We start from the raw sequence: 19,376 nt of genomic DNA, 5'->3' as shown, positions 1-19,376 counted from the left end.
ATATGTATATATACATATATTTAAATTGAAAAATTATGTTTATCTATTTCTCGTTCGTTCTCGAAGTACAAGCCATGCCTTCGCAGTATGCCTCCGCAATACATTGCAAATACATGGCGTGGGACAAATTGTGGGTGATAGAAGTGATAAAAGTGTCCGTCATGGTAATCCGGTTTGTTTGTTCAGGACTTCGTAAAATGAATAGAAATAGAAAGGAAGCTAGTTTTAAATCAGTAATCAACGCAAGATTCAAACATCTATACACTTTCTCAATAAGCATCGCACGTGGGTGTGGAACTGTGAGTTTCGTAATTACAGGTTTACTTCTAGGATATTATCTTGCGCACGAATCAAACACGGTGCAAACTGCACCTGAAAAATTTCTTACAAATGGTGGGCAGTTATTGCAACGCGGAAAGTGTCCCACGCGAAGTCCACTAGGCAGCTGACATAGACATCTATTCTGACCGACTACATATCTCAGCCTGTCCATTGTCTGCATGCAAGTAGGCCTGCATGAAAATGCAATAAAATCGTCTTCTGTCATTGATATGCGGACCACGCTTAAGATGAATTTAGTTAAACAAATTAGAATCTTGCAGAATTTCTTTTTATACTTTATTATATATTTTACTATTTAATATTCAAATTGTATTTGTATTTATATTGAATTAAGTGCTTTGTATTTGTATTTGTATTGGATTAAATGCACAGAAAAAAGTTTTCTTTTCAAGCCACTATTATACTAAATAATGATATTTGTGTGAATCTAGAGAATAGACCTTTTGAATGGTATCTGTAATCGCATCAGGACATTGGATGTTAAGTCATTTTTTTATGTATTATGAATTATATATGTTGTTAATTCTAATTATAACACTTTTAATTATATAATGAAAATTTACGAAGTTCATGTTTAGTTCATGATTAAATCTTTAAAATTTTAGATGTTGTTATCAAACTTTTTCAAAAAATCGAGACACAACAAAAATCTAATATGATTTTGAATAATATAATCAAATGATTAGGGCAAATGAATTTCTAATTAAGCACGCGGGATAATCAATTCAATAACTTTTAAAATATTGGTAAACTCTGCTTTAAACGAAGCAATTAAAGAATTTTACTTTTTGATGTAATAATATATAAATAATAAAAATTTATACGATTTATTTTAAAAGCGCAAGTTCTTCTAATATAACGAAGATATGTATCAATTATATATTCCAAAACACTACGTAATTATACATATTTCCAGGTCATAGTTAGGATAGGTTAGGCCTCAACTGCGTTTAGATTACGCTGGCATTTGTGCACCACCGTTGTCCCACCACCACTTACCTGTGATCCAACTTGTGTTTTCTATAGATGTAACCCACGTGTTCATGCCGTGCGCACACGCACGCGTATCCGTATGCAAGGGTTTAAACGGCTTTCACTCTCTAAGTATTGGTGAGTCAACGACAACTTGGCAGGGAAACATACTATATTCCCCGATTATATACCACATCCAGGGCCGTAAGATCAACTCTTTGATGTATTTTTAAATTGCAGATTTCAATTTGTAAGAGGAAAAATATATATTTTTTCTAGGGCGGAACGATAATCTGCACGATTATTTATATTTAAATAAATATTATATAATCGATTATATAATCGATTATTATAATCGATTCGTCAACTTTTAAATTAATGTCAATTTTTAAATCTTTGAAGTTAGCTTAAATGCATGCAAATGTATTTTACAAAAACTTCTATGAATTCCGAAGAGTGTATGTATGACAAACTAACTGATTGAAGAATTCAATTGTTTTCTAATCTCATTAATTGTTAGTGAAGTTTGAAACAAGTTTTCGTTATATTGTTAAGTGGACAATGCAGTTTGGTGAATCGTCAAAGCATAATAAAACCTAGGTCAAGTGTTTGCTGTGTTGAGATCCTTGATCCTAATGACAGGTCAACCGTGCCAATTGGCTGTAAGAATAAAGCGGTTCTGTAAAGCGAGGATACAATTGTACAAGTTTGATCTTAACTAGATAAGATTGACTTTGACTACGTCCTGTTGCTCTGAGAACAACGCACATCAATATCTGTGTTGCAAATGAATCCTTGAAAGAATTGTATAATACTCTTTCAAACAATTATTACGATTAATTAAAATTTATTAAAGATCATGAATTATTGAAGTTACTCAATCTAATCCCTCAATAAATCATAAATTTAGCAAATGACGAAATAAATATACAAATACAATAATGTATAAAAATTGAGAATTTTGATAATTATTAATATACATGAATCTTCCAGAAATATCGTTTGAAAATATCTATATATCTACAAAATTTACGATATTATTTTTCTTTTCTTTTTTCATACTTTAATAATATATTTAAAAATATATACTTTAAATAATACTTTAAAAATATATTTGATAACTTTCGAAAACAAAAACAAAAAAATTGCATGGAAAGAAAATGACACATCTGGTCTAAGGATGAATTGTCTAATTTCAATATTTTCGTGGATCGTAACAAAAATTAATTCTTAAGAGCGGGTGACGGAGCGCACAGGGTGGACGCGCGACGGTGGCACTTCGGTGATGCTCGGCGGCTCGGTGCGCAGGCGCCACGGTACGGCGGCACACCACGCTGCGAAGAACTCACTCGCGTACTGCATCGCACGGCACACACAGCACACCAAGTAATCAACGAACCACGAGCGCGGATCAGCGCCGATTTGCAGGTACAGCCACGCGGTCGCGACAGCTACGGCAGCAACAACATAACAACGCGACCACAAACTGGTGTATCGTTGGATGAGAGAGCGGTGTCATCGAGAAAGGGACAGTGATCGAATCTTCGATTTCCGGATCACAATCACCGATTAGACGGTAATCGCAAAGAAGAACAAATAAGTGCGTGGCTATACCTAATAATTACGAGTTCGTCAAGTGAGAATTGACTTGCCACGAGAATTGACGTTACACATCAGTGAGAACGGGTCAATCTCGCATGTCTCCGCGGCGTGGCATGTTTCTCAACTGTTCGTTGTTTACGTTCGGGTGGATGCGTCAGACGCGGAAGACGCGCGTCGGGGAAATATAGCGCGATCATCAAGGGTGCAACACGTGACTTTTTCCGGTGCTGGGCGATGACTGTGCAGAAGGTCAAACCACGCGGTACCGCGACGGAGGAGCAACAACCCTCGGCGTCAGACATTCTCTCACCATCGGGTGAACCTCATGAGAATCATGACAAAGAGCAATCAACGCGAAATTGTTATCGCGGGACCGGTCCACAGGACAGCGAGAATCTCCTGGGATGCGTTTTGGCCGGTAAGTGAGATAAACCCAATGAAAGGGAGAGTTCGCCCCGGGCGATGCTCCAACACGCTATATTATGTGTTCGTAGGCCTTAACCGTTAGTGTACCTAACGGACTCATGGAAACATTCCTAACGTAACACACAGATCACTATTCATATAGGAAGGAATGGAGAAAGAGGCGTTTTCACTTTCCAGCGCGGGCAAGAATGTAGGTCGCGGGGCCCGGGACGAGGCCGAGTTCGTTGCCCTCGGTCGGCGGCCTTCCACTCGGCGCTCCGGCAATTTTTCTCCATCTCTTTCTATCTCCCTCTTCTCTCGTTTTCTATCTACCCCTTCCCCACCTGACTATACCCAGACACATAACACATACATACACATTCTCCCCCCCCCCATACACATACACATACACACACCTCTTGTTCTCGGTGTCGGCACTAGCCTAGATAGTGCGAGAACCTCTCTAGAGTCTGCCACCCTTTTTCACGCATACATATGTGCGGGCGTTTCCTCCTCTCGCTGTTCTCTCTTTCTCTTTCTCTCCATAGTCTTTCTACCATTTATTTCTCTCATTCTGTCTCGCTTCTCCTCCTCTTGGCAAATCGCGCGCTCGCGATCTACCATCTCTGTCTCTGTGTCTCTCTCTCTCTCTCTCTCTCTCTCTCTCTCTCTCTCAACACCGACAGGAAAGTGGGTCGACGGGGCCTTGGCGCGAGGCTAGTTCGTTCACCCTGCCTGCCCCGTAACTGGGGCAAGATGAAATTAACCGAGCAGTCCGACCCTCCATCCCTCTCCCTGTCTCACCGTTCGCCAAGTAGAGCCGTTGGTGAACTCCGCGACTCATGTGGCCAATCGCCGTCGGACCAGTTCAACGAACTCCAACTGGGTCTCCCCACCTGCCCCACTACCCGGTAGCTCTCCCACTCCAGTTTAGCTATTCGACGACTAAGCCTCCCCACCTACATCCACTAGCGAAGGTCACCAACACAGCCGACTATGTCTCATCGGCGCGTCGAAGATTGGCCGAACCGCTCGTACGTACGCATACATGAGAGACATGCGTGACGCGTAACTTTGCGAGAGAGCAACGAATACACGGCGACGGCGACGACGATGAAGGCGGCGATGGTACTTTGGTGACGTACGTTCGTACGTATATACGTACGAACATACGTGCCACCATTGGCCTATCATCGGTTGGGAATTCTCGTCAGCGTGGGCTTCGTTACGTAACCGTACACGATAGTGAATTACGATGGTAAACTACCTACTCACGGGTCCCTCTCGCTATAATCTCTCTTTTCTCTCCCCCCCCTCCTCTCCCCCCCTCCTCTCTCTCTCTCTCTCTCTCTCTCTCCATTTCTCCTTTCTTATCTTCGTTCCTCGGGGTTCCTCCCAACTGTCTTCACTATACATGGAGAAAGTACCAGCTAGCTGCTTCGCTGGACCGTGATTACTCTCGCTGCTAGAATGCTTTCACCGTTTCTTCGTATGTCGCGAGTGGTCATCCTCTCGCCGCTCGGTGCATCATTATTATCATCTCCGGAGCACTGACCTACCGTATGCGACGCGTGTACGGGATGGACTGTTAATTGCAATGACTGTAGACTGCTAGAGCGCTGTATGCGCTACGTGCGCTGTATTTAAAAGACGAAATAGTTTATATCGAAAAATTATGCACTACCAATCCTAAACATTTTTTTCCATTTTTCCATATAAATTGAATTCTATGTTTTAACGCTTAATACGTACAACTTATATTAGTTTTCAATTTATTATTGAATTCTGAACTTTAATATTTTTAGATGAAAAGTATTTCAGAATCTGTGTTTCTAAATCAATATTATTCAACATTTATTTTTTTACAAAATCGGTATTATTAACGTTGTAGTGAAAATAGCAAGAGTAGCTATTTCGCGAATCAGAATGTTATCAGTGCGTATAGATTCTACCAAAAAGTAGAGATTGATACCTACATTTGATGAAAGAAAGCTTATGTCATAATAATAAAATCATATATCCTTGACTGGATATTTTCTAATTGCGCTTGTGCGACTGTTGGCTAACCTCAAAAGCAAGAACGCGCGGGCAATGGCCTGGTCTCCTCCCGGTCCCCAGTGACCTCGATTGATGCACGGTGTCCTCTCCCAGTCCACCTTCTCCCTCCCCTCTACTCCCACCCTATACCCTCTAAGCGGAGCGTTGACTCGACATCGCCCAATCAGAGGCCGGTTCGTCGACTCTTCGGGCTGCTCTCTCGGGGTCGTTCTAATCTCGCAACGTCCCTACGCCAAACTGACGAGAAGCCCGATAAGAGCGATCTCGCTCATCCTCTTTCTACATACATGCACACGCATCTTTTTCTTTCCTTCTTTCTCTCTCTCTTTTTAGTTTTCTATCTCCCCTTGTCTCTTCCCCTCTCTCTTTTTCGCACTCTCTCTCTCTCTCTCTCTCTCTCTCTTTCTCCTCTCGTTCCCTCCTCCATATTGCCTTTCTCTCACTCCCTCCTGCTGCCGAGGTGAATAACCTCAAATCATGTCGACACTCTTATCGCCCGCGAGCTCGGAACCCTTATCGAGTAAACGCACGTTCGCTCGAGTTCGCCGAACCTCTGGCAAAAATGACAATTTTTCTTAATCACTCCGCGTAATGTGAATGCTCATAAGATGCGCTCGTCCTGTGTTAGCGCATGGAGTGGGAATGATACTTTGAGAAACCGACGACCCAGTTTGTCACAGTAAATATCAACGCTTTTGTTAAGAGATTTGTTAAGAGTTCGATACAGATAACATCAGTCCATTAGAACAGAAAACTTACTTTCTAATAGTCTCGCAAATCTCAAAAACTAATAATAAATAAAACGAACACTGTTTGTTTAATGTTTTAAAAACAAGATAGGTTTCTCTTGCAATAAAAGAAGTTAGAAAGACGATATTTCTAAATTAGAAATTCTAACAGTTGATCAATTAAAGATAATTACGTGACTTTTTGATGTCTATTTTTTGTCACGTGATACATTTTATACAGAATACAGCGGAGATCAACACGCGCGAGTAAACAAAAATTAGCGAAAAATGTATGACAAAGAATGAAACAAAAGAAAAGAGAAAGGGAATCATCTTATTTCTCGTACGCGTATTTCCCTTTCATTGGCATCCGGACGAGCCACCTTCGCCGTTGCCTTAACTTCCTAGCCAGACCACTCTTACTTTCTTTCTGGTGAACCATCTCGTTTGAGATTCGTATTAAAAAAAAGAAGAAATTTCTAACATGTTATATTTTCTATTATGTTGCGACGAAATATCTTGTTTGAATTTTGTTGCGAATTGATTGAAAGTCTCGTGTGTGTCGTTTCACCATTTTTAAATACCTCGTGTGTGTATTTCCAACGTAACTATACACTTCATTTATTTCGTTCGATTAGATCAGCGAGAAGTGAAACGAATAACCATTTACGATCTAAAGTATTTCACGGAAATTCAAACTGAGCGATTACTCACGCGTCCCAACCCTCGGAACTTAGGTGGTGTGGGGAAAAGGTCGTGGGGGTAAAGGGAGGGCCAGTAACCTCGAGGCCAATGAACTCTGACCCACCAACCAGTCCCGGTATCGTTCATCCCTTCCTCCGGTGCTAAGTATAGCATTTCTACCAACCTGTCGTCCTATGCTACAGATATTATATCCACCCCAACTTATGCACTCTTCCTCCATGCCATAGCTCACTCATCCCTTCAAAAACTCGCTAATTCTACTTTTCTTGCTACGAGCTTAATGCAAAGTACTTTTGTTTGTTATAAAATGTCTGTTTCAAACGATTGTGTCATACGATTTGATTTCATGAAATTTTTCTAAAAATATAGGAGAGCGATAATGAAAGATATAATAAATATTACTTATTAACTTTAAGAATTAAAGTACTATATAATAACTAAATGTTAAGTTTATATATATAATCATATAAGGAGGAGAGAATATATTAATAAGTAAATTCTATGTAATTTCCTCGTAGATAAATTCTCTTAAACAACATTTATATATTTCTTTGTGGTGAACTATCATATGTATCTTCTCTACCTCCAAAAGCAAGAGGGAGATTCGCGAGCGTCGAGGTCGCGAGGTCATCGACTGTCGAGGGTGGCACTCACCCTAACTAGGCCAGCAGATCTGTCTTTCTCTTTCTCTCCCACCCTCTCCCCCTTCTCTTGATACGCCCTTCCTTTGGTTTCTCCCACCCAATATAATCATATCCCCACCAGGACACGCAACCTCTCGGAGACGGGTTTCATGATTCTGCTATTTTCGCGGGACCACTCGACATGGATATACACGGGCCACCTACGTTTGGCGGGATAATTTGTGCTATCGAGGTCATTCCCCTGCTTGGTGAAGAACGAACTACTTCGCTCCGCTATCGCTTACATCGAGATTTAATTCTTTTCCTTCTGCTGAAAGCGAAAATATCAGAAAGCGATAATATCTCATGTTTCTATGATAATATTTGATAATATATCTATGATAATATATTTGAGACTTATTTCTAGTCATCTGTCTTTTGTCAGTTAATGTACATGTGAAACACATGAAATACTTAGTCCATAATTATATACATACATAGACTATATTACCTAATAATACGTAATTCTGTTAATCTTAAATAAATTTAAACAATCTATTTATTTTTAAAATTAAATAATTTAATTGCATTTTTTAAATAGTTTCTCTTTAATCGTTTTATGATTAATTATAATTATAATTACAATGAAACGGATAATTAAATAGTATTTGTAAGATATAATATATGTAAGATAGTGCCACACCATGCTATTTATTTGAATAAACGAGAGGATGTTAAAAATATGCTAATGAATCAACTGTTAAGTTGACGGTTACTGATTCAAGATCAAAGGAATGCTAGTCTGAATTTGTTAGAACTCGATTTTATAAACTTGTTTGAAGAATTGATGAAAAAAAAGATGCTGCTATTAGTCTGTCAAAAAAAAATCATAGCGGTAGATATATCGATGACTATTATAGATTGTAGGACCGAAATGCCGCGCAAATCGAACACACAGCATCATGGGCATGCTTTGTCGGAAACATCTGAGTGTTGCGGTATCTTGTACCCCATATATATTTTTGCTAAGATGACAACTGTCTAGAACATATTTTACTCGCCGGATTTTTTCCTTTTTGTTATTGTTAGATAAAAAAATGACCAATTGTGATTTAGAAATGATTTTTTTAAGAAGGATTTTTTTCGCAGTATCAATAGAAAAAATAAAAAAGACAAATATAAAAAGAGAAGAAAAAGTTGTGGAGCATTTGCAACCCAATGCTTACTTTTTCGCCATAAAAGTAAAAATGTTTTGAGCATACACGTACAAAAAATTCATCAATAGCTTAGGCATTCCTGTTAGAAATTCAGATTTTTTTTGAGTTACTCTTTTTTTTTTAGAGGTATCTACCATATGTATTGGACTGATTCTTTACCTGTAATAGTTCTTTCAAGAACAAACAAGATTATTTGAAGGTTTTTTTCTATGTTGTGAAAGAAAGAATCATAAATAATTCCGTGTAATTCTATGTAATTTTTTAAATTTTCATAAAAAGGAAAATCTAAAATCTCATATTATTCATACACACACACACACACACGCACACACTCTCTCTCTCTCTCTCTCTCTCTCTCTCTCTCTCTCTTTCTCTCTCATGCCCAACAAACAGCAAATATCCATCTTAGAAACTTGTTCTGTAAAATAGGCCTCGTAGATCAATATATAGATTCATAGATTCTTATATTTGAGACACTATTTATTTTTAAAACGATCTTCAAATAAGAACGGACTACGAACTGTCCTTAGTCTTTATTTTCTCGTAATTTTCTCTAGAACGGATAGTTTGTATTCTATATCTAGATTTTTACTGGATGGTCTTTAGCATTATCCTTTAATCATTATCTATCTGAAAGATATCACATGTATTGTAACATGCCTAACCCGCATTGATTTGATTGATAACAATATCAGAATTAGCGAACCATGCGTTGAGAAAATTAAGTGTTTTTTTGTATACTATCATTAATTGTTTAGTGTGCATAAAAAATTACATTAAACTGTCAGTAAAATAACGTACATTTCTCAGAGAGAAAGTTATAAATCTTAAGATTTGATTTCAATTGCAACTTTCACTAAATTGCGTTTACTTTTCGCCTAATAATATACTAATAATATACTAATCGCATTTATCACGCCTTACCTAGCTTCTAAGCTCTTTAACGTGTACGTTTCTTCACATTGTAAGTGATTATCATATCTGTGGCTAATAAAATGCATCGCACGACGGTTAACCGTGACGAGTAAACACTTAATCACTCCTCCGAGAACGCATTCAGCTTAGAAGGGGAAAAATATTGAATCACGATCGAGAGGCGGCGTGAACGTCGAAGGTGTGCATGCAGAGCGATTATCCTCATTCGATGTCGATGAACCACTTGACGCGGATTCCGGCTTCGAAGGACACAGGATCGCCGATCCGCGACGAACTTCACGTACAAATCAGTTATTATATCGGCGTATCAATTTGCATACCCGTTTGTATCTTATACGGCGCTAATCACACAAATTGCAACTATTGGGCAAGTTATAAATATGATAATAATCGTTGCATAATGTCGCCGCCTGCCGATAAAGTGATACGATCGATATAAAAGCTAGGCGCACTAGGATAATATGCAAGTTGCTCCAGAACTGTCATACTTCTTTTCAGTTAGAAATTTTTTAATTATCTAAGCATGTACAAGCTTATGCAATACGAGAAAAAAATACTTTGTTTATTCACGCCGTTCCGTGCAGACTGATAGGGTAATAGGATGTTCGCATAATGTTTGTTAAATATTTATTATCATCCGCTATAAGAAATATATATGTATATTTCGCGAAGAAACATAATCACAATTTATTGTTGTAATTTGTATATTCATCCATTGGATAATTTTGAGTTCTGCGAGCAATCGATGTTACGGCAACACATAATCGAGGATAGGTGGAGGTTGGTGCGTCGAATCCATGTCGCGGTTGACCGGGTTAGGAATCGTGGTGAGATCGTTGCCCCAACGACCCGATACCTCGACCAACCCCGGGATCTGTGGTGGTATTTCCGCGGGAGAACGGGAGGCCGGAAACAGGCAACGCGGACTGATATCTCGAACGTAACTGTGAATTTTGCACATTTCATTCTTATTAATGTTGTTGCGAATAAATCATTTAAAATAAATGTTTTATATGAATTCTTTTTGCATATACTTATTATCAGAAATGGCACTTTATCAGCACTTTCTACTTTGTAAAAAAAATATAAAAATGAAAAAGAATTATTTTCGATATATATAAAGATAAATTTTTTTTTAAATCTGTTAAAGCTGAAATCGTTTTCATGTGAAAACATTGTTTTTCTGCCGAGAATGGCGTCATTTAAAGAGTACAAGACATCGTAAATGTTATTTGACAAAGCGCAGGAGTTTTATCGGAATGTAGCTAGAGGTGTCATGTAACCATAAGGCCCATAATATGATGCTTGCTTTCACTTTCTGGGAATAGCCGATTGATATCACTATTATACACTATTTTGGATCATTAATGCTTAATATAACTATTATTATAATCATAGCAAATGTGAATATCAAGTAACAGCCAAATTTCATAACGTAAAATTATTTTTACTATAAAATTAATCTCATTTCATTGCAATCTCTAAAGATATCGACTATCGACAGTAAGAGGCAAATTTTGTCACCAAAAAGCTGTTTCATAAACAATTACGGAGGAAGATAGAATAAATAAAACGGATAGAATAAATAAAAAAAAAAGAGAGACGGGAGAAAAGAGAAAAAGGACGAGAAAGAGAGAGAGAGAGAGAGAGAGAGAGAGGGAGAGAGAGAGAAAGCGAGAGAGAGGACATGTATATGTTACGTGCGTTGTCTGTATGGAGGCGTGCGTCAGTGATCTCTCAAGGCCTTCGCACATTAGTCGTTCGGTAGCGTTCGCACCGTCCCACTTTCCTTCGCGCACGGTCAACGACCTCGTAGATAGGTGCTCCAAGGTAGTATATGCGCGCGCTCGCGATTCTATCCATTCTCGTTACAGATTGTTTCAAAAAAGGATATGCCAGCAGCAAAATTATATATCCTTGAAACTATAAACCCGCGATGCGATTTCACGCAATCATGCGAACGTTTATCATAAGTCCGCAAGAAAAAATGAAAAGGAGAAACTTATACGCGCAATTTTTATGAACGTAATACGATTTAAGATTATACTGAGATTTATTAAAATTATTAACTTGTATTAATATCGCAATTCCGAAAGTTGCATATACTTTCCGAACATTCTTTTTACGTAACATATGTTTTCGTTACATATGTTTTTTACATAATATTATCTTTTAAGTATTTGTTTTAAACTTACAAGGATTAACTGTAGATGATTTCAAAAATCGACATTTCGTTGAAGTGGTCAGTCGTAAAAAACTACTAACAAAAAAATAGTATCCTGCATCGATGAATTAGAAACGCTACAGGAGATACTTTGTAGAAATACAGAATGTCATAAAAAATACAAAATTAGCTGAAAATATAAGTAAACCGTGACAGAGATTAAAAAACGAGGTCAATTTGTTTTGAATACTAATCATGCAGCATAAACCACAAATATCCGGAATATGTTTTAAGAACATTTCTAAAACCTGTGGATAAAGTGTGCTATTTGGAAATTTTTTTCTTCCAAAAAATTGAAAGTAAATTATATGGGTTAAGAAATATCCTTTCTGTACTTTGTTCCGACAATGTAAGAATACGTGCGGAGTATAATAAATTCTCAAGGACTTTAATAAGAAAATGTAATTTTTTGTGTAACTTTATCGAATAATTACTGATAAACAAAAAATGGAAAACAAGATAACGCTTCTACCGAGATTTTTGAATCATCCTATACAAAAGTGCGCGAGTGTGCGATACAGCTGCTACGCACACGCATGACCTGACATATATAATCACGGTACAGTTCGCGTACGATCCGTGCGAAGGCGCCACTGCCTTTCGCGGATCTCCGAGGAAAAGTCGGTACGACAGAGAATTCACATCTCGCGAGTCGATAAAACAATCGAGATAATGTTATCTATATTAAAGTGATCTATATTAAAAAAGAATTCATTCCGATTATTTTTTGAAAACATGTGATCCTACTTTTTTTTTATTCGTCTGTCAAAGTTACATGTTTCCGTATCTAAAATGTAACCTCGAATACAAATAAAATAATTTTATAAATAGGTTTTAAGAGTTTTTAACCTAGACTAGTTTTGTTAGATTACAATAATCCAGATTTTGTATTGTTATAACTTGCTTTGAACATTTTAAAGAGTTATATTTGACCAGTCTAGGCCATATTCAGATTCCCACCCAGAGTGCCATCTAGATATCATTTTATTCTTGTTCACTAAATATCAAAGATAAAATGATATCTAGGAAGCAGAAATAGGAATTCGAATAGGAATTCAAACAAATTCAGTGCCGAATAACTGTTTACATTATTAGTTTTGTTCTATGTATTTTTTTGATGCTCCAATTTAAACCGATTTTATTGATGTACGAATTTTATTTCAACTAAACATCATATGTTACATATAGAACGTTTAACTGTGCAATAGCGAATCAAGAATAAAAAAAATTATAAAGGAGAAAAATTATTTAAAGCAGTGACTTGAACAAATGTAGCGAAAGGTCGGTGAATGTAATAAATAATTAGAACGCTGACTTGCGCGATATATTGACGTCAAGCTTAAACCCTTACGCAATATCTATCAACATCTATAGATGAACGCATTTCTGCATGTGATATCTATTTTTAGTTTGATCAGTGTCGGGGGAGTGTCCCATTTGCGATGGCAGTATACAGTCATATAAGTTTGTGATAATGGCAAGAGATATGAAGTATCACCTGAGCATGAAATCGACATAATTTAATAAGAACTTGTAAATCGATTATTATCTTTCGTATAGATTTCGTCACATATTCATACGATCGTATCAATTATATTAATATTAAACTTTGATCTTTTTGTATAAATCGATTTCGATTGACAAACACGTGATACTGCTATATACAATAATTAACTATTAAAATTAAATATTGACAATTAAAATTAAATGACACTTAATGATATTTCTTTTTTCTTTAAGACGCTACCCTCTCTTATATTTATTAAAACTGTATTAATAGATATTATCTTAGATGATCGCATCGATTAACATCGCTATATTGTTCATACGTTTAATACTAACTAGTTATTGACGATTTCTGCTTATAGTCTTCTATTCTATTCTTATTCTCCGTCGCCGCTATTTCTCGCAGGGTTTATATCGCTCGTAAACAGATGTTATAAATGCATCGGCAATTTGCGGAATGTAAAGATTGCGAAAAGTAAAAGAATCGCTAGAATCTATCTATGTCATAATCTCATTGTCATTGAGTTATTAATTAAAAATATTCTTGTGTGACATGATGAAAAGTTTTATATCGTATATGAGAGAGTAACTCAATTGTAATTTTATTCGAGTCAGCATATGTATCCTTTATATTCTGCACTTATTCTATTAATTCTACAATTTTCAAAAGAAATTAAATGCATATATCCGCGTCCAGTTAAGTTTCCCCTAAATAGCGTGGGTACATCGACGCCTGCGCAAAAAGCCCTGCGTTCATCCCGCGTTTCACCCTGCCGGAACATTCATGGTCACATCAACCCTCGAGTACGCATTAACTTCCCGTGGTGGAGCATTGTTTTAATATTTTATCAGCGCGAGTATGTCAACAATCATGATGCGCGATGACGCGAGTGAGAACACGACTGTTCACGGACCGATCATTAGATACAACAGCCTGGATCCGATCGTGATCATCGAGACGACCGCTATTGTAATCACCGAGACGCAGAAAGCTGAGAGACGTCATCAACGCGTCAAAGGTTCGTCCTTTATCTATCATAAGGTGTCTAATAAATGTACCGGCTTTTCTTATACGACATCACACGTAAAAATAGCTGAGATCTTTCGAGCAAACGTGACAAAATGCTCATTAACGAGTGGAAACGTATGTAATGTCCCATCTTGTCAATCTCGTCGGTATCTCTTCTATTCACCAATATCATAGAAAATTCTATTATTTTACTATATTATTTTACTACTCCTCTTATTATAATTTCTTATCTCGACGAGGTCATTTCTTTAGAAGGATGCGTTGCTCAACATTACTGTTCCGCGCAGGATCGGTCGTAGACTGATATAGGATTGGACTAGTCTAATGATTCTTGTGTTCCATGTAATATTAAAAATACACATACTTCTTGATATACGAATCATACATTTTTCAGTTATAAGCCATTGTAACATTGGAGAATGTTTTAAGTTTCTATAAATTTTCACTGTTTATTTTCATATTTTACACAATTTACGTAATTAAATTGATTATTTGTTTTCAAACATATTTTTATTGATATTGGAACAGCGTTGATATTTGATGTATTATTATAATAAAAATTGCCGATTAAATGAATTCTTTATCGTTAATCTTATCGTTACATTACATTTAATTATGAGAATATCCAAATTAATTTTGTCATCCCATTATGATTATAGAGTTTAGCTTTTGTTTAAAACACCCATCAGTGCTTCTCCATATGAAAGATTATATCACTTTTCAATTGGACGCATTTAGAATATTGCAACTTGCTCCGGGAAAAGCTTTGACACTGAGTCGTATCGATTTTACCTCAAGCGGAGCTCACGTGCTCGTTGACATTGACATTGTTCGCGGGCTTGCACGGACGCGGGCCTGCCATCTGTCGACCGCGAACCTTACATGTACCTGACGATTAACTTACTCTGTATACCGCGCGATGGCAGTTGTATCGTTCAAACTATCATCGTTATCATCTTTTTAATTTGTCAAAGCAGGAAAAATCGTATTCTTTATGTAAAATACATTTTTATTTACATGCTTACGTAAGAAAAGATATTCTTTTACTATTATCGATATCTTATAAGATTTAATTCGCTTGTTTTCCTTTCTAAATGCACTCATTTTTAAAAAATCCAATGATTGAACAGCTTCCTAGATGCTTTCGCTTATTTATTAGAGACCTCTACAATTGAATGTTATCTAAATGAACTCTGTCTTTTCTTCTTTTATCACATATCAGACTTTCTGATTTCAAAGATGCATCAAAATTCCATAAATCGTTCGCAAAGCCAACAAGCACTACTTTTGTGTTAATAATTGCATTTTTATCAGGCCAGTATCCATTCTCGTAACAAGTGCGAGATCAGACATCTAATCTCGATGCAAAATTATACTCATATGTCCCTGAGTACGCTGAGAGAAAAAAACTGTCTGGCAATAATAGATGCGAGAGTGTATCAGTCGTCGCAAGTTTCGCAATTGCTCGCAAAGGCTCATGGCCGTTGTTCTATGGTGACTGAAGTGAGGTCTACGCCCGCTGTCAATGACATACTGTTTCCTGTAATAGGTCATATATATTCATTTGCGTTCAATTTACTTATTGATTCAGTATTATCGTCGAAAAAAAATTGCAATAGCTGTTTCTGCAATCTTATCAGTATCATTGAAGCTTCATTAACTATGTTAAAACATGCGTAAAAGCGCGTGACTTCTATTCCTTTTATTAGATACGCCCTAGATGATAAAAATCCAAAGATTCTCTACGGACAGCGTGAGGCGAGGTGAGAGTGCTTTCACCTTTCTCTCTGACGTTGTCTCTCTTCTCAGCCATGTGATTCGCCTCCCGCTCGCTTCTCTTTCTCTCTCCCCTTGACAGCTTTTACTCTCAATCGCTCGCTACCTCTGCCACTTGGAGAAAGCTGCATCTCTGACCTCGCGCTCGCGGCGACATTTCTTCTTTCTCGTCTTCGATCTTTCCCTCCTTGCTCACTTGAAGATCTTCTCACACTTATTTATCATTTCATCGATCCACCTTCAGAGTTGCGTCACAACTCGCAATTTCTCATATACTTTACCGGGCTTTATATACGTGTGACACCTTTTTCGTCCGCTTATATAAATACATTACCAAACTTCTTAAGCGCTTCTCTCGTAAAGCTGAATGGTTCTGACGATTTAACGCAAACGATTAGTTAATCACAAAGTACACATTAATGAGTCGCATTTCAACATATTTTGCAAATATTTTTTTTTTTATTGAAACAGTTATTCTAGTAAATCTTTTCTTAGGCAAAAAGTAGGAATATTTTATTTTATATTCTATGTAAATATTTATATTCTATAATTATATCTATTAATTAAATATAAACTAGTCATTTGAAAAGCAAAGTTGTATAGATATTAATGTATTATATATCGATGATTGAAATCGTGACAGATATATTAACAACTTCTCATATTATTTTTCACATTGTTATAATTTATTTTATAATTGTTTCTTTTTCACAAGAATGCAATACAGTGATAAATTTTAACAATTTTAGATTTACTCAATATTTCTTAATAGCGATTAAACTGCTGAGACGAAAGTTCGATGAAATTTGAACGCCCTTAGACAAGAGTGAAATTTTATCGCGTTGTCTCGCAAGTAAGGCGATCGTTTTTACAGTCAAGCATGTCCAGCATGATATTGGGCAATCGGACCTCGGCCGTCCTGGATGTCGGCCGGTAACCCCGGCCGAATCAAGGCCGCGGTACACGCTGTCAGCTCTTACTTTCACGCGCTAGATGATACTTGTTCTATTCCACGTATCGATAACAATGTAATGTTAATGTACAAATCAATCTAAATGATGCTTGATCAACGTGGCTCAACATTACTGTTAACTGTTAATCATTGCGATGACTGTTCTATTATATTATGTTATTTCATGCGTTATCTCACAACAAAAATAATGCAATTTTTTTTTAGATTAGATGGTGTGTGTGTGTGTGTGTGTGCGCGCGCGCGCGCGCGCGCGCGTGCTGCGCGCATGCGTGCATGCGTGTGCGTGTGTGTATATACGTGCGTGCGTGCGTGCGTGCGTGCGCGTGCGTGCGTGCGTGCGTGCGTGCGTGTGTGTGAAATATATAAAGAAATTAGAAAAAAAGTCAATTTTATTAAATCAACAATATCAGGATCAACGTTAAGAAAAATTGAATTAGAGGATTGTTAAAAAACATAAAAAATATTAAATTATTTTAGAATATCAGAAATCATCTCTTACATCAGATTTCTTTTTATCTCTCGGCTATTGCGCACTTAACACAAATAACTTAGCATTGCTTACGTCAGTAGAGACGGCGGCTGTCGGAGAACGCCTCTCCTCTGGCATTCTGTTAACTCCACGGTAAACAGTGGTTTGTACTCCTCATGTCAGCAACAGGCGGAACCAGGCCATGCCTACGACCCGATGGCCTTGCTTTACGCGTTGGACCGTGTCGTCTTGCGAAACCTGCTCGATTATTTTCGATCGTACCTCTCTTCTATCGTTCTTGTTTTTGCGACACCTACTTTTATAAAATGGCAAACAGAAAGTAACGCTCAAAGTATTTAGCGCAGTAAACGACTATCTTTAAATTATAAGATAAAAAAATTGTACGTTTTATGTATTGAATACATTTAATGTATTGAATACTTGTCAAATCTCTTCTCAAGCCAGATTCGGTAAATCGATTTACACGGGGATGCAACCGGGTGGTATAATACACTGCTGCTTCCGTATTCTAACTCGATTCTATCCTTTCTACATAGAAAGTTTCTTGCGTTTGGCATCGCATCGATCATATGTAGTAATACTTTTGCTGTCTGTTGTTCGCCTGCAATATTTCTGCCACTGAATTAGAAAGTTTTCGGAGATAGTGAAAATCGAAAGTAGTTTACGTGGCGACGACTTGTCGCGGAAAGGCCTCGCATCAGAGACGCGCGCTCTTGCTTTTCTCCGGGATTCAATTACGATTAATGAGCGGGCGACGTGTCCGATGTGGATTGTACTTGCGCAATGTGCGAGAGTCGGCGACAGCGTCCTCAATAAATTTTCAGTTCAGCATTGCCGAGCTGGTCATTGCCCCCGACCTATTTGCGCCAACTCGGCGGCTAGCTCGATCCGCCTATTTCGTTCTCCTTTCTCCATTCTTTGTCGTTCCCATCCTTCTTTTATTTCACGTGACATGTATTGTATTTCTTTGGAAAAATAGATGAATTAAAAAGAAATCGGCGGAATTCGCTCTATGTTTAATTGAACATCTAATTATTGCTCGAATAATCTTTTCTATATCAAATTTTGAAAATAAAAGCTTTAAGGAACGAGAGATAATCAAATTCTCTCATTGCGAGCTCCAGATTAATTAAGAAATATATAGGTGTAGTAAATAGCTTTGTGATTGTTGATGACCGTCTAAATGATTATGTGTGTGCGATAAGAATAATAACTTCCACATTATGCGGCTCGGAGCAATAAAACCCCGTTGAACTTCTCAGACATCACGCAGACTCTCTTTGTATACGTTTGTCCGACGTGCGAGATTATATCGATTACACGTAATGACGACAGAAGTCATTAACGCGATCCTTGCTTCGTTTCTTCCTTCTTTCTAGTTGGGTTCGTTCGCCTCTTCTGTCATACCCTAAGCAACGCAGCCACTGATAAACGCACACTCTATTAGAACGATCTCTACTAGAAAATCCATTATTATCTCGCCATATTAATGACATTGTGAACCGCAACTTTGCTTCCTCATAATCACGCCTAAGGATTCACCGTTAAATCGATGTATGACAAAAAGCAAAATTATAAGGATTATCACCCTAGATCCATGTTAGTTCCGCATATTACTTTCGCAGATGTCTATTTTTATATTTTTCTATCAACATTCCGCATGTGACATTTATCCAATGCAGATTTGTGTTTGTAGAGCGGACTTCTGTGTTTGTAATTCATAATTGATATTCAATTATTTTAATTTAATTTAATATCAATGTTGTTCTGGATTAATAATTCGTTTCAA

The 19,376-nt window shown here is 37.3% G+C and overlaps 1 protein-coding gene across 1 annotated transcript in view; it reads left to right on the top strand.

The window, feature by feature from the left end:
* The first annotated feature begins 3,008 nt into the window (after nt 1–3,008).
* The window catches only part of LOC108686138 (nuclear hormone receptor E75), a 54,185-nt gene continuing 37,817 nt past the window's right edge, over nt 3,009–19,376 (top strand). Inside the window, exon 1 of the mRNA XM_018191248.1 lies at nt 3,009–3,334. Within this exon, the coding sequence (XP_018046737.1) occupies nt 3,151–3,334 (184 nt within the window). The 5' untranslated portion in view covers nt 3,009–3,150. The remainder of the gene's footprint in view (nt 3,335–19,376) is intronic.

Source organism: Atta colombica, unplaced genomic scaffold (genome assembly GCF_001594045.1).
Source record: "Atta colombica isolate Treedump-2 unplaced genomic scaffold, Acol1.0 scaffold164, whole genome shotgun sequence".
NCBI classification, from domain to species: Eukaryota; Metazoa; Arthropoda; class Insecta; order Hymenoptera; family Formicidae; genus Atta; species Atta colombica.
This window is presented reverse-complemented; position numbering and strand designations above follow the sequence as displayed.